This window comes from Scatophagus argus, chromosome 3 (assembly GCF_020382885.2).
Source record: "Scatophagus argus isolate fScaArg1 chromosome 3, fScaArg1.pri, whole genome shotgun sequence".
Taxonomy (NCBI): Eukaryota; Metazoa; Chordata; class Actinopteri; family Scatophagidae; genus Scatophagus; species Scatophagus argus.
This window is the reverse complement of record NC_058495.1, coordinates 4,721,160-4,736,839: the sequence shown is the minus strand read 5'-3', so window position 1 is coordinate 4,736,839 and position 15,680 is coordinate 4,721,160. Positions and strand designations below refer to the sequence as shown.

Below are 15,680 nucleotides of genomic sequence, written 5' to 3'. Positions count from 1 at the left end.
TGTGTTGCTTCATGCTGTATATAAAGCTCATTACCATAACGTAGGTCAGCTCAATGTTAGTAAATTATTAATGATAAAATACCTTCTTCTCCCAGTGTTTTTCCATTTTGAAAGCAGATGCTTTAATGTAGGGCCATGTTTTTTTCCACTGTAAAAACTTTAGTTATACCAAATGAAATGTAAGACATGTCATTGTCAAATGTCATTTGGTGAGTAACCCCATTACCTAACCTGTGATGAAATGTTTGCAACAAGTATACACATATTGACTGACCAGGTCCCACATCAAATAATTTATGGGGGGTGTCGGAGACAAGTAAGTACAAGTTATCAGCACATATAGTACGTAAATTTAAATACAAAAGGTAAAAAAATAAAAATAACAGTTGCAGCACAAACACTGTGACTTTACTGTTTGTTTTGTCTTAACTAGTTGAAGGGATTCTGGCTGCATCTGCAGAATAATCAATGGCTGCCTTGTTTCCTAACCATTTTTTCACTTCACTTTCTATGATCCTCTTTGGCTGTTTTTTTTTTTTTTTTACAGCTGGAAATAGAAGAACTTTTTGATGCCTCAGAGCATAAAATGTGGGTAAATTTGTATTAAAATGACCTAATCCTTCCAGCAAGTATAACAGATTTTTATATTGATGTTTCATCGATGATTATAGCAAGATTTAGCTTATTGTTTAGATGTCTGACCAACGTCATTATTTTGGTTCATTTTCACTGCTCTTATTGTGTGTACAGATAAAGAGCTATAGATATGATACTGGTAGAAACCAAAAACGGAGCAAAAAGAGTAAATATTGGACTTGCAGTTTCCTTGTGGCCAGAAACATGACTCCAAATGAATATGCTGTTGTATGTTCACGTTCTGCAACCTCGAAGCAGCTAATGGCAGGTTTAAAAATTATTTAGGACTCTCTTCAAATTAAAGTTTCTTTAATGTTCACTCAGATCCCTAAACCTCATTTTGATAAAGAATGGCTGAACATATGACACACAATTAAATACTGGAAGGCAAAAGACATCAAAGTTGTTACATCCAAATCCACATATATATGTGTATATATACACATGCATTTCAAATGAAATATTTTTTTGTCACTGCACTTGACAATTAGATGGAAACAAAGCTACCAAGTATAATGAATTTATTCATTTCAGTCTTACAAAAAAAAGGATATAACATATGATTTAAAATACTACTGAATGGTCTAAGCTTTTGTTAAATGGTGGCTCAATAAATCAAGATTGTTTCTTTCTAAGCTGTGAGCTGCTATTGAGACCAGGCTTGCAGTGATATGACATTGAAAATAAAGCTGACAACAGCTCATTTTACAACAGGCCCTGGGGCAACAGTACCGACAAAGACTAAATGAGTTTCATCAAAAGGCAAAGGGAGCCGTTTGAAGTTGCAGCCACATAACTGGGCCAAAGCAGTAACATTCAAGCAAATACTTACAAAACTAATAATGAGGTGTTGTAATGCAGCATGACTGTGGACAACAGTATAAATAGAACTAATGGTCACAGTTTAAATGTGATATTTGTGCTCATTCTTAAAACTGAATGCGTATCAAGGATCAGTAATGAAGAACAGTGGGTATTTTTTAATCTTGTAATTGTCCTTTTTGAAACCCATTATTAGCTTTGTCAGTAGCTGGAAGTTTAATTTTGAACATTATAACAACTACTACTTGTTATGCCATGATTTGATAAATCATTTGGCAGCATTTAAGTACCAAGTAACAGTTTGCTACAGAGCTAACCTGCCATGATATAACAGAAACAGTTCAGACAAGCATAGGGAATAAAAAAATAATAATAAAATAAAATAAAATGAAAGACAGAAAAAGAAAAATGAAAGCAAGCTCTACTTCCCCAAAAAAATATTTTTTACATGTTAATGTTCCATTTACACTACATAACTGAGGACCATAGTATGAGATCCCAGGACATTAAATTGCAGGAGTGAGGAGCCTAGTGATACTGTACTTCGCTAAAATTTACTCATGAAACTTTAGTCCAACAGTACAGGGCAACTACAGAGGAAATCCAGCTTTCCAAGTTAAAAAAAATTCCCTTCACTACTTTCCTTTGACAGTGCAGACTTCACTTTTTGCCTATAATAGGCTCCACCCCCCCCCCGATAAGGATAAGAAAATGATATGATATAGAAAATGGATGTATGGATGGATGTTTGCCTATAATATAACACTAATAAGCAACTCTGAAATTAGTTTCCATCCAGGTACAATGCGCAGGATATAGGAGTAACTTTCCTCAAAGAGTCTTTTAGCTCACACAGTCAGTCACAAACATAATTTTAGCAAGTAATTTCCATGCTATGAGAGCACCAAGGACATTAAACACACACTCATGGTGCTCACACACAGGTGTTTTCACTTATATTGGATGATTAAACCTCTTCTCAGGACTGTGTAGGTGTGTACAAACAGTGCTTGACTAACATCTGACTCTCCTGTTGGTTTTGTATCATCTACCAGGCTGGAGCAATTTATACCTTCATGAACAAATGAATAATATCATTTTATGAAGTTTGGTGACTTGAGCAAACCTCCTGTATAGTTTTGCTCTACGCAACTTCAAACAGAATCACTGAGAACACCAGTGTGGGTATGCAGGACTTTTAAAGTCTGCCGGTGTTGTTTCTGTCTCTCTGATGAAACAGAATTGGTTTTAAAAGCCACTTTGGAAACAAAATGAGTCAATTTGAGAATGTCTTGTTATTTTTTGTTTCCCCTAAGACTGCTGTCCATGAGCTTCTATAATGTGCTTTGTTTTAAAATGGTTGTTTGTGGAGGCTGCTGGAGCTGCTGTTGGTGAGCTATAATCTATTGTGACAAAGTTCTGGATGTCAGTTTCTAACATCTAATACAGTAGCAACCCACACAGCTCATTATTTTTAATTAATTCCATGCTTCCTGTCCATTATTTCCACTTTAACTGATTCTGCACCGTGTCAGCAGTCAGTCAGCCTCAAACAAAAGGTTGACAGCTTGACTTTCTTTTTTAAAATTCTTGCTTATGTTGTTTTATCTTAGGATACAACATATCACCTTTCTTATACTGACAAGTTTATGTACACTGCTAATTTTGCAGTACTTCTGACAGCTTTGTCGGTGACTATTTCACTAAATATCCTTTGTTTAACTTCACAATCTGCTTTACATGACACTTGATCAAACACATTTTTATGTACATCTAAAGCTTATACCTATTTCCCCCATGATTCATTTGTGCACTTGGATTTTTTTTTCAAGAACAGGAAGAAATGTCAGAGGTTCCTGTTTAACACTTTTATTCTGTGACAGGATGATTTAATGTGAAATAGGCTGCTCTTTTAGACTGCATTCCTACTTAATTTCTTGAGTGTGCTGTGTTGAAATGCAGATGAACTGTCTTTGCAGCACAAATCAAAATCTTCTATTATATTTTATGGCATTTTCCTGCGATCTGTAAATACAATGGTGAACGAAGCAGCCAAACAGTCTTTCAGTTTTTCTTTTTATCTCAAGTCAGTGACTTGCATCATTTGCTGGCAAAGCTAATTATCAGCAATGTTACTTGGCCACTGATGCAAAGGCAGCCTGGGCTTACTGACCAGCTGAAACCTTTCAGATCTCTCTTCCCTTTTTTTCCTTCTTCTTTTTAAGTACTGAAAAAAGGATCCAGCAGCCCTCAGCTTTAATGGCTTAAGGCTCCCTGTGAAATCACAACAGGGGGAGAACCTCACTCATCACACAATCGTCCAGGAAGTACCACAGACGGAAATCATAGTCACCTTGTATTCACCTCTCACTGGGCTCATAATTGCAGGAAATAGGTGTGCTCAGGGTCTGGAGTCCATTACCATATACCCGTGGACGATGATTAATGACCCGGTGGGAACAAACAGCGAGCGACCGCTCTCAAGCAGCTTCGGTAAGCTCATATGCCACCAAACTCAAGAGCATGTGCTTCAGATATTTCCAAGACCTTGTCGTGATCTTGAAAAAAGTTGAGAATAAAAAAGTTGTGTGTAGGTGCCTCTCTAAACTGTGTGCATTCTTGTATCTGCTTGATTGCATGCATGTGCAGATTAGTGTATTTCTCCATGTGCAGGTATGAAGGTGTGTAGTAATAATTCTGCATGCAATCATTACTATCACGTCACTGCGATTAGATTAATAGCCCTAAGTATGACCATCAATAACACTAATGTCTCTGTTTCCTAAATGTGATCTACCTTTTTTAATGACTACACTGCATGACTAAATTAGTGCTAGTAATCAATCACACGTCAATTTGTAATGAATGTACAGCAGCACTGGTGACAGATACTTTAAATGACCAGGAAAACACTGTCTGTGCGTTTATGTACGACGAGGTCCGTGCGGAGCTTGTATCCACTGGCATTTTTAAGCAAAAAATGCTGGATTTCTGTGGTGTGCACTGAGATCAAGGATTGTGCTGTTGTCATGCAACCTTTGAAGTTCTGAGCTTTTTTACTGGAAGTGGTCTGTGTGCTGATATCTTTAAAAAAAAAGCAGCAAATACAATGCAGTTTCTTTTCCTCTGTAAACAATAGGGATCGGTGTGCTGTAAAGCCGGTTCCCTAGTGGACACACATATGGTGTATCCTCAGAACCAACTCACCGATGGGGCTGGTTTCCCTCCCTTTGCAGTGCAGACCAGAGTGAAATTCTGGGCTTGGTATCGACTGAATGGGGCTGGAGTGTTCTCTGCCACCACTGATATGTTGTTTGGAGGCGCTGTGGAGGACAAAGGAAAATTTTCTTAAACAACATCCCAAAACATTTGATAGACACAAAATGCAACCTCAGATATTCCTAAACTGTTAGAAAACCTCTCCTTCCACTCTCTCATTGCGTTCTAGGAGTTACTTGAAATGTCATCTTAGGGTTACAAACATAGGTGGAAAAAAAACTGGCAATACTGACAGCAGAGTAAGAGTGAGGAAGTGCAAGCAGAGAAATAGCGATGCCGTTGTGCCCAGATGTTTAAAATAACACTGACTAAAACAAATGTGTAGACCTGCTTTATCTATCCACTGTATCTGTCTATTTTCAAAAGAAAGCAAGAACCTGCTGAGAGAATCTCCACTTAAAATGATAACTGAATGGTTGGGACAATATGTTCCCAACTCCCCAAGGCTCATGTGAGTCGGATGAGGCTGATAAAGTAGAAAATCTCATACATATCGTATCACTAGTCCTCCGTCTGAATACCTCTAGGGATCCCAGCAAGTATGTCACGGTAGTGTAAAGGGAAAACATGAGAACAAGACATCACAGCATTATAGAGGAGCACTGGGATGAGGAGGTAATGAATGGAAATCTCCCACATCACCCAGAAATCAGGTGTTCAATGTGCACCTTGTTCGGTGGCTTAAATGTGAATGTGAATACTTCATAGAGCATATTGTGGCTGCTTCAACAAGCAACTTTTGACTGAGAACACTGCAGCAGAGGGTGGCCAACTGCATGAGGACCACTTGAACTGACCACTTGAAGTCAGGATTTTGTGGCTTTAAGACAGAGTTTTTTATGTATCCTGCATGGCTACATGCCATCTCTCTGTGAAGCTTTAATTGTTTTCCCCTCCACCTTCAGCAGTTGAATAATTTAGTATTTCTGTTGGCCCAAGTTCTATTCAAAGTGAGAAGCTTTTGTGAAACCTGTCAAGGACTGTGGAGAATCTCTTCAAAACTCACAATTTATGGCAGATAAGGCAACAAGAGAGGTTAAGCAAGGAGCTGTTTCATGTGTCACTTTGTGTGTAAATCTATCAGGTGGTTTACCAGACATGCCGCTAAAAATAATTGATTTAAGGTGGGGTTGGTGGGGATCTCACTGCTGGCCTGGGTGCCTCTGTGTTTCCACACCTCTTAATTGCCTATTGATGGGATTCATATGGTAGTAAATTAACCTTAGAACACTCCATTAGCTTACTGACAAGCCTGTCTCAACCTGGCATATGATAAGCTGTCAGAGGTGTCTGTTCCTGACTAATCAAGTACTCGACACAGAGGCAGTGTCAGATGGGGAAGCGCCTCTAGTATGGCAGAATTCCTCCAGTATGCAGAGCATATAACCAGACAATTAAAAAAAATCTACCTTTATTGATTTATAATATTGATTGCTCCATTCCATTAATATATATATATACATATATATATATATATATATACAGTACACTCTTTTTTGTCTGTAAAGTGCTTCAAGTGCTACTTTACTTATGCAGTTAAAAATTATGAATCATTGTCACAATATTAGCAGCTGCAAACACAAAGAGATCAAGGGAGTTCTACAGCAATCTGCAGGGAGTTTTAAACACGCCAAACCACACACAATTCATTCAGACAAAGTTAATCTGATGAAATTCAATTTTATTAGATTAAAAATAATTACTGTCAAATTGCAAGTTTCCACTTGAATAATAAGTATTGATAATCCCCTGATAAGTACTTCTCCAAATGAGTTGTTAGGAGATGCTTTGTTTAGGTTGAATAAAATCGCTACCAAAACCTCCTGGTCAAGTTCAGGAGAGCCGAACATTGATCACAGTGTGCTATTGTTTTCTGCCCTGTGGGTGGGGGTTCATATAATGGGATTCAAAGACAGCAATGAGACTTGGTGGAATATTTCATAAGCAAACCAAGACCTTCTGTGCACAGCATATTATTTGCAAACACAACACCCCTGTAAAAGATTAAGATGGTTGTCTGTGATGATGGACTCTAAGCCTTCCGTACCTCATTTAATTGCAGCTCTCGCTTCGCCCACTTGTTAAAGGTTGAGCTAATTTTTCCCCTGTTTTTTGTGCTGCAGTTTTTCATTTCAAGCTGTCTGCTGGGTGTGTTAAATGGGGCGCCTGGTTCTCGTTGCAAACATTACTGAGGCCTGCATACCGATCACTTAGAAACAACAGATCAATAATTAAATTTCTGTCTTGACAAGGTTACTGTCTAGTATGTTGATATGATATTGTGCTCATACAAAACAGGGAGGGAAAAATCGAAATGCAAAAATAAATAAATAAATAAAGTAAAAAGCCACAAGTTTGCTAAAGAATATGTCGAAGTCTTGGGGGGAAAATATCAAAAGCTAAGAAACTTTTAGAAAAAAAAATTGTCAATATCTTTGACATTCTTCTGGAGGTTTCTTTAAAAACTCAAATGATTCAAGTACAGATATAAAAATTCCAAATCCTCTTCACACTACCTCTCCCTTTCCTTTACATAATGAAAAGTGCACGGCAACACAGTGTGCAGAACAGTATTTCTGCTCTGCGCCTGTGCCTGGCATTCTGATTGCCACACAGCTTTTTCTTTTTTCTTTTTTTCCCTTTTTCCTCAGAATTGATCGAAATCTTTTTGGCAATTTATATTTATGGTTTGGAAAATATCATGCACCTCACTATGTCCAATTTTGGTGATTTTCATGTCTCACCTTACATGAAGAACTACACCTTCGTCTTTAGGTTGAGTGATTTTGGCACCTCCTTGCTCTCATGGAACTCTTTCAAAAGTTATTGAAATAAATTTGTATCCAGCTGAATCATCCTGAAACTTGGCCATTAAAATGTTCTCATTTGCCGAGCTCTGCCAGAGATGTACTGTATATGCTGCTATGTTTCATATAGAAATCCCAAACATGTACTCTAAATGTGTATAAATGTGAGTTCTGCTGTCTCATGACTCAGTCCTTATTTTTGTATTTTTCAGAGCACATTTTCACACCGCTGCATTAAAAGCATTTACTTTCTCCCTGGTGGTACTGCTGTGCCATTTACACCAAAAATTATCTCTATTCCTCTACCACCTACTTCTTGTTCTATATCTTCAAGTACCATTACTCTGCTATCTTTTTGAAAGAAAAAAAAAAAGAAAAAAAGGGAACCTGTAAATGGGATTGGTGAATTTGCAGAACAAGAGCATGTTTAATGCTCCCAAGAGACTGCTTTCCCTGGCCTCATAATTAAGGGATTTAGAGCTCTGGGGACAGCTGAACCCACAAGAAACACTCTCAACATCCCCTTGTACTAAGCACCCTGGCCTTGAGTTCACATCTCCAGGGGTTATTTATAGTGGAGGAAGGTTGTGTGTATGTGTATAGAGGATGGCATGAAAAGGCAAAAGGGTCATCCTTAGCTTACTTTCACTGACAGTAATTCATTATTTGATGAAGCTGCATTTTTTTATCGTGAGCCCAAGGGTCCCAGAGTAATCAGCCTGAATTCTGAATGTTTTTATCAAGCTAAATGCTAAAGCTAAAAGTGCAAGGCATTTCACTTCTCAGAATAATCTTATAAAAATCACTGCAGGCTTGCTTTCTTGACAAATAGTTTCCCTCACAGTGGGAGAGAGCAATGTTGAAAACAAGAACAGAACTTATGACATTTCTCACTTTGTGCTGACAAAACTCTACATTGCCCATAAGTATGCCCCTCCACCCCTCAACCTCCCTCTACCCACTCACTCACCCACACACACACACACACACACACACACACACCACCACCGTCGTGTACCTAAACATGTTATATGGGTGCAGAAAATGGATGAAACAACAAAAACTGTGTGGAAGTATGATGGCAATCTTATAAATGACATTGTAGGTATAGTTTATAGTTAAATGGCCTGATAACTTTGGGTAAAAGCTGGCATATATAAGAAACAGCTAACATTTATCCCAAAATTAAACAGAAACTAAATAAATATTAATCACAAAAGGAACATTAGTGCAATCATTTAGTCAAGGTTTGCAGTTTGAGGCAGCTCACGATTGCCTGCTATTGCTGCTCTTCTTTGTTTACCGCATATTAGCTTTCATGCACGACTTGTGCTTGAATCACCAACTATCCTCTGTGGATGCATGCCATTAAGTCACAAAAAAGCATCGGTTCTGAATGTTCCACTGCAGAGATTTGCTTACAATAAAGTTTTCAAACACTAATTTCCAGCAGCATTTGAATTATTTTCACAATTACAAAAGCCATGAGTAGATTTGACTTCTCTGCAGCAGGTATAGTGAAAACAGCGGTAAAACCTACTTCAGGATAGAACTATGTATTCTGGGTACATTGTATTTCAGACTGTATTGAAAGAGGGCCTTGAGGTGACACAGTGTCATCAATATGCAAAACAATTTCATGTCTGAATTTGGAGAGGTTTTTTATAGTTGAAATTGGAAATAATAGCTCAGACAGAAAGAGGCACAAGTGGCCCTTAAAGAACATCTAAAAATTCCCTCCTCTTGGTGTCAGAGTGACAATAATACACTGTTTCCCTGATATACAGCTCTGTAACAAAAGCCAGATGCAGAAAACAGATAGAGGGAAAGGAGAGATGTTAAACTGATATAGTGCTTTTTGCAAGATTCTTTCTTCAAGCCACAAGTAGCAGAAGATTTTTATTAACCCTGAACTTTTACTTTTGAATTCCCTTCCGCAGAGGAGTCAGAGGTCAGTACCGGCAACAAAGTGGCATCCTTTGAGCTGCCATGTATACACTTACTTGCTCAGAGACACTTGAGTAGAGCAGATGATAATGCTAGACACAGATGCTTCGAACCTGTTTACTCCTGCTAAAGAACACTCCCAAAATACCATCCAGACACTTCATCTTGTTCCAGCAGTAACTTGTGAGCTCCTGGTGTCCTTTTCTTTTTACATATTTATACAGCTCATTCAGTTGACTCTCCACCAATGAGACAAATTTATACACATTTAATGTACTGGTCAAATAAGTGTTCAAAGCACAAACAAACAACTTTCAATAGGACGCTGAATGTTACTCAGCTGCTGTTAATGTTATTTGTAATTGGTCCTAAACACAAAAGCATAAGAGGTTAAACATGAAGAGTGAGAACAGAAAGACCCATGCCAAATTAATGCAAATTAAGCAACCAGACATTCAAAATGTCAATTTAATTGACTCTTTCACCTAATATCCATCCCAGTGGAGTCTGGAGTGGAAGTTAATCGGTCCATTCCTGAGCCAGTTTTATCATCTCAACTTAACTTGAGGATGTTTTTCTGGCATCCAAAAAATCAAAACTAAATTTACACTGCCAACTCTTGGCAATGCACACAGCATATGCCCCACTGCCGCTTTATTTCTCCAAGGCTAAGACGTATCTTAACAGAGGAGTACATGTAAATTCAAATTTGTGTCAAAAACACATGCATGTGAAACAGCAGTCATTTCTTGTGAAGGAGAGACACATACATGCATTCCAGCCTGAGTTAAGCAGGGTGAAACATAAAACACTGCCAAAGAGCTTATATCCCTTATTTTGAGAAGTCACACAGTTGGATGGTCTATGATTGTGACAGTGGGTGAGATAGATGGCAGCCTGAAAAACAATCAAAGTTAAGTCCTCTTGAGAGGGGAAAAAGACATGTTGAAATGAGCACTGGCACAAGTCCCCAATACCTTAGTCTCCTTCTTTTGAATGCCTTTATTCCCCAGCATGAACAGCACCATGAGATAAAAGACACTGAAATGCTTTTTAATCACTTTTCTATTGTGCTTTTTTGCTTTCTCACCCCACCCTCTTAATTTGCATAGGTTATTACTGTGCTGTCAGCTCATATCGCATCCTCCTGCCCCAGCCAACCAGCCAACGGTAGCTGGTTGCAAAGAGAGGGAGACTCTGGTGGCTGTCAGGAAGAGGAAGGGGATGAAACACAGAGACAAAAGCTTGTGTCACACTGAACAAGTTTGCCAGTTCCGAAGCCCATTAATCATACCAATGTTGTTTAAAAAGCATCGAGCATGCATACTACATGCCTGCGCGCTTGGTTCTGTATGTGTTTAAGAGAGTGCGAATGTGCTTGAGTGTTCTTGTCTGTAGAAACATATGGTTTCATTGATGCATTACCGAGCAGCAGCAGCTGTCTAGCGAGTGGTCTACCACCACGAAATATGTACCTCCCACATACAGCTAAGGCACAGCACTACTTAGAGCTGTCCACATATAAACAACAGAGGTTCACAATGGAAAATTCAAGTACAAGTACGACACTTACAAAAAAATATTTTACAATCTAAAGAGCATGATTTGGGAACTGAAGCAGAATTGTGCTTTTTTCTGTTGCTCTGTTCCCATATGATAGGAAATGTGATATGTCATGGCTGTGTATGGCTTTCCCCAGTCTTTCCCCAGGCTGTCGCTCTCTGAGGGTAAACCAGGATTGGACTTACAGCTTTGTGCCTATAATGAGGACAAGGGGGACAGAAGAGAGGATTTTGCCAGCACAGTTTGAAGGCTTGGTTGAGACAGGACAAAAGAGAAAGCTTTTTTTGTCACCCAAATAACAGACAGTGGCAGATGGGACTTACCCTGTACCCAGCCCAGCATCAATTATGCTGTGACTGGCACCCTCATCCCTGAAGTCATTTCTTTTTTTTTTTTGCTAAAGGGCAGAGGTTTTGGGTTCGCAATCTGTTACAGTTTGGCCCCTTTACCTGCAGTTTTCTCCAGCCTCACCCAACCCCCTTTTGGCAGCGTGGAAATTCACAAGGTACACGGACACGGATGCACCTTTCCACCACCCCAGTGCCTTGGGTGACCCACAGACAAATTGCAATGTACTTTTGGTTGTGAGGCCTGGTTTGATTATTTTTTCTTTTCTTATGGCACCTAATTTACAGACCGAAGAGGTAAAACGAGGCTGTAAAGCTATAAGAGGCCAAAGAGAGTCACTTGAGGTAGTGAAGTAGCCATCATTCAATTCTCAGTTCTGGCCCCTGCCCATATGAACAATCCCCAAAGAAGTCTTTGAGAAAATCTACACCAAATGCCTGTAGCCAGATGGCCACAAGCTCCACAACTGTCGATATAGTATACAGCATTCAGGGACAGGGAGGAGAAATCATATTTCAAGCTGACATGCAAAGGCTGTTGATGGGGCAGTCATGACCAAGACAAATATGTGACCATGCATCAGGGGCTTTTCTTTAAAGATAGGCAAAAATACAGGGAAATAACTTTCACTACTATGTTACCGTGTTTCATTATCACTACACGTTTAAACTGTGGGTTATATTTATTTTTAATGTTACAATATTCTGCAAGCTATCATCACATAGTTCAGTGCTTTCTATTTTGTCCATAATGTTGTGAAATATGGTGTACTCATGAAATATTACCACAATTTTAACTCCCTTGAGCTCATTTTAAAGCTTTTGCCTGCACAATTGATAGATCTCCCTGCTGTTTTAGTGAAAATGCATTTGATTGAATAAGATAGCTGCATATATGCGAGCATGCTCCTAAACCATTTATGAGGATCCTCTTGCTTTTAGGAATGTCAGATACTAAAATGGATATCACTAAGCTCCCAGAACAAAAGCAAAACTTTTCTCAGCTAGTAAGCACATATCAGAAAAGTCAGTAATCAACATGATATATCTTTTGCAGACTCTATCTAATGTCTTTTTTGTGTTACATTCCGTAACAGATTTATTTCCTATTAGTTCCTTTCTGAAGTAAACTAAACTAATAGAATAAAACATGGGTTTTATCAGTAAAATGTACTCAAATGTACTAAATAATCTGAAGTATTAGAATTAAAAGTGTAATAGTAAATAGAACATTCTAGTCTTTCTTGTACTTGTACTTTTATCACAAAATGAATACATACACCACTGCAAAAGAGTATGCATAACAGCAGCATTTGACCCATCCAGATCACAAAAATTAATATGATCTTTTTGTAAAAAAGCCTGCTGATTCAAAAAATATTTTCATCCCAGGTCATCAGATAATGAAGCTTTGTCAAACATCCCTCAGCATCTCATTCAGATTCTTAAGGTTCTCTTTAGCATCTGTGTGGGATGTACAAAGCCCTCCTACCACAAAGCCTTTATAACACATGCTTAACAAAAATCGACACTTTCGTTATGTTTAGGCACAAAAACTACTTGATCAGGTTTAGGATTTTTTTTTTTTTATGTGGATGAGTTTACACCAATTTAAAACATGATGTGTCTGACACAGAAGCTAAAGTGTACCATCTGCGTCTAGGTGGGATATATTTGACGCTCTTGAAATGAGGGTTGCTGTGATTTTGTAAAATGACCATATAAAGTGTAAATTCATTTTTGGTTTGAATGACATGATTAGTAAAAACACTAGCCTGTCTTATACTCATTTAGCACATACTGGATGTTCATGTGTATTTCATGTTACAGTTTTTACATATTGTCTCTTTCTTATGCAAACAAATAATTTCCCCACTGCGGAACTAATAGTAAACTATCTTTATAAAACATTTTTGAAAATCTGTAATTCAGACTTCAGTTTTCTTGGTTGTTGTGATTTTCTCACTTTGGGCCTAATTAACAAACTCAAACCAACTCCATCTGGTCAGGAGGACCTTTGGGCTATAAATAATGCTTAAGAAATATCACCATTCACTGAAAAAGTTGAAAAGGTGCCAAGAAGCAATACCACAAACTGATGTCACATAATTAGTAATAGATACAGAAGCATAAAGGTTCCGATACCAGTGTGATACTGTTGCTATCGTTGTTTAGAAACATAAAAGACGACCAAATACAGTGCAGCCAGAAAGTATTCACACCACTCTGCTTTTTGCACATTTTGTTATGTTAGTCTCCTTCCCAAATGGATTAAATTCATTTTTTCCCTCAAAATTCTACACAAAATACACCATAATGACAAAGTGAAACAAGTTTGATTGAATTCTTTTGCAAATTTATTAAAAATAAAATAAAAAAAAATATATAATATGTACATAAGTATTCACACTCTGTGATCAATACTTTGAAGACTGTTGAAGCCCCTTTGTCAGCAATTACATCCTTAAGTCTTTTTGAGTGTGATCCTATAAGCTTGGCACACTTATTTTTGGGCAGTTTCTCCCACTCTTCAATGCAGAACCTCTCAGGCTCCATCAGGTTGGATGGGGAGCGTCGGTGCACAGCCATTTCCAGATCTCTCCAGAGATGCTCAACAGGGTTCAAGTCTGGGCTCTGGCTGGGCCACTCAAGGACATTCACAGAGTTGTCCTGAAGCCACTCCTCTGTGATGTTGGCTGTATGCTTAGGGTCGTTGTCCTGTTGGAAGATAAACCTTCTCCCCAGTCTGAGGTCCAGTGCGCTCTGGAACAGGTTGACAGTATAGATGTCTGTGTACACTGCTGCAGTCATGCCAAAGAGTTCAATCTTTGTTTCATCAGACCACAGAATTTTGTTTCTTGTGCTCTGAGAGTCCTTCAGGTGCCTTTTGGCAAACTCCAGACGGGCTTTCATGTGCATTTTACTGAGGAGTGGCTTCCGTCTGGCCACTCTACCATACAGGCCTGATTGGTGGAGTGCTGCAGAAATGGCTGTCCTTCTTGAAGGTCCTCCCCTCTCCACAGAGCAACGCTGGAGCTCAGTCAGAGTGACTTGGTGTTGGAATGATTGGGTTCTTGGTCACCTCCTTATGTACATGTTACATTTTTTGTTTTTCATTTTTAATAAATTTGCAAAAAATTCAAGTAAATTTGTTCCATGCTGTCATTATGAGGTATTTTGTGTAGAATTTTGAGGGAGAATTTTAATTTAATCCATTTTGGAATGATGATTTTGGAACATAACAAAATGTGGAAAAAGCAAAGCAGTGTGAATACTTTCCGGATGCAGAGAATGAATGCATAGAATCTTTTATTATCTAGTTTTTCAAATGCTTTATAAGATTGCTTGTGTTGAAAATGGAAACACTACTGCCAGTTTTACCTTATCCAGGATTTTAAGCTTTTGATTGAGTGCACCATTTATTTTTGAATAGCTGACAAATCATTTTGTTCCTCAAATAAAGCCATATTCAAACCACCGTCCACTGCAAACACACTTAAAACAATCAAATTCTAATACAATGATTCTAATACGTTTTTAGAACAGAGATTCTCTTACATGTAACTAGCTTAAAGATGAAATTTATTAACACAGGGAAGCCTCTGCAAGTTCATCAGTTGTCTGACATGTTACTACCATTCACACCTGTCTGCCTACAATGTGTGAATGTGTTTTTTGGCACATTCACTGAACTGTCTCAGCTAATCACAAGCAAAGACAGGTCAATATAAAAGACTTTAAACCCTGGGTCATTAGTTAGATAATGGTAAGTTCCTGTTTGAAAGAAATTTGATGAAAAAAAATACAGCTGCCAAACACACACTGTTTTCCATAGTGTCAGTCCATTCTTTATAGACTCAGGAAGAATGTCATACATTAAGAGGATAAAAAAGGTTTATCAAGTGTGAATAATGTCCCTTGTGTTGCATTTGACTGATTGGCTCTTTCTGGTGAGTAATCCACTTTGAAAAGAGTGGGAACTTAATAGCTGATGGCATGTTTCAACAGCGTTCATTTAAGTGTGCAGCACATTAAAGCTCTTAATGGGCTGGACGTTTCCTGCACAATTATAACATACGCTAAACTGAGTGAGTATAGAACATAATGATGTATAGAGTCCTGCAGTAGTCATGTGGCAGCTGTGCTAATACCTACCGGGTTTCCTTTATGTTACATGTAAAAGAATGTGTAAAAGAACAAATGAAATATGTGACTTTGTATGCTGTGAATGATTCTTGCTGATTCATGTTTAGACTACAGCTAAATGAGTTATTAGAAT

At 38.2% G+C, this 15,680-nt stretch overlaps 1 protein-coding gene across 2 annotated transcripts in view; it reads right to left on the bottom strand.

The window, feature by feature from the left end:
• The window catches only part of igsf21a (immunoglobin superfamily, member 21a), a 158,055-nt gene that overhangs the window by 23,308 nt on the left and 119,067 nt on the right, over positions 1-15,680 (bottom strand). For both annotated transcript variants that reach the window (XM_046382406.1, XM_046382407.1), the window contains exon 5: positions 4,666-4,781. In XM_046382406.1, the coding sequence (XP_046238362.1) occupies positions 4,666-4,781 (116 nt within the window). The remainder of the gene's footprint in view (positions 1-4,665; positions 4,782-15,680) is intronic.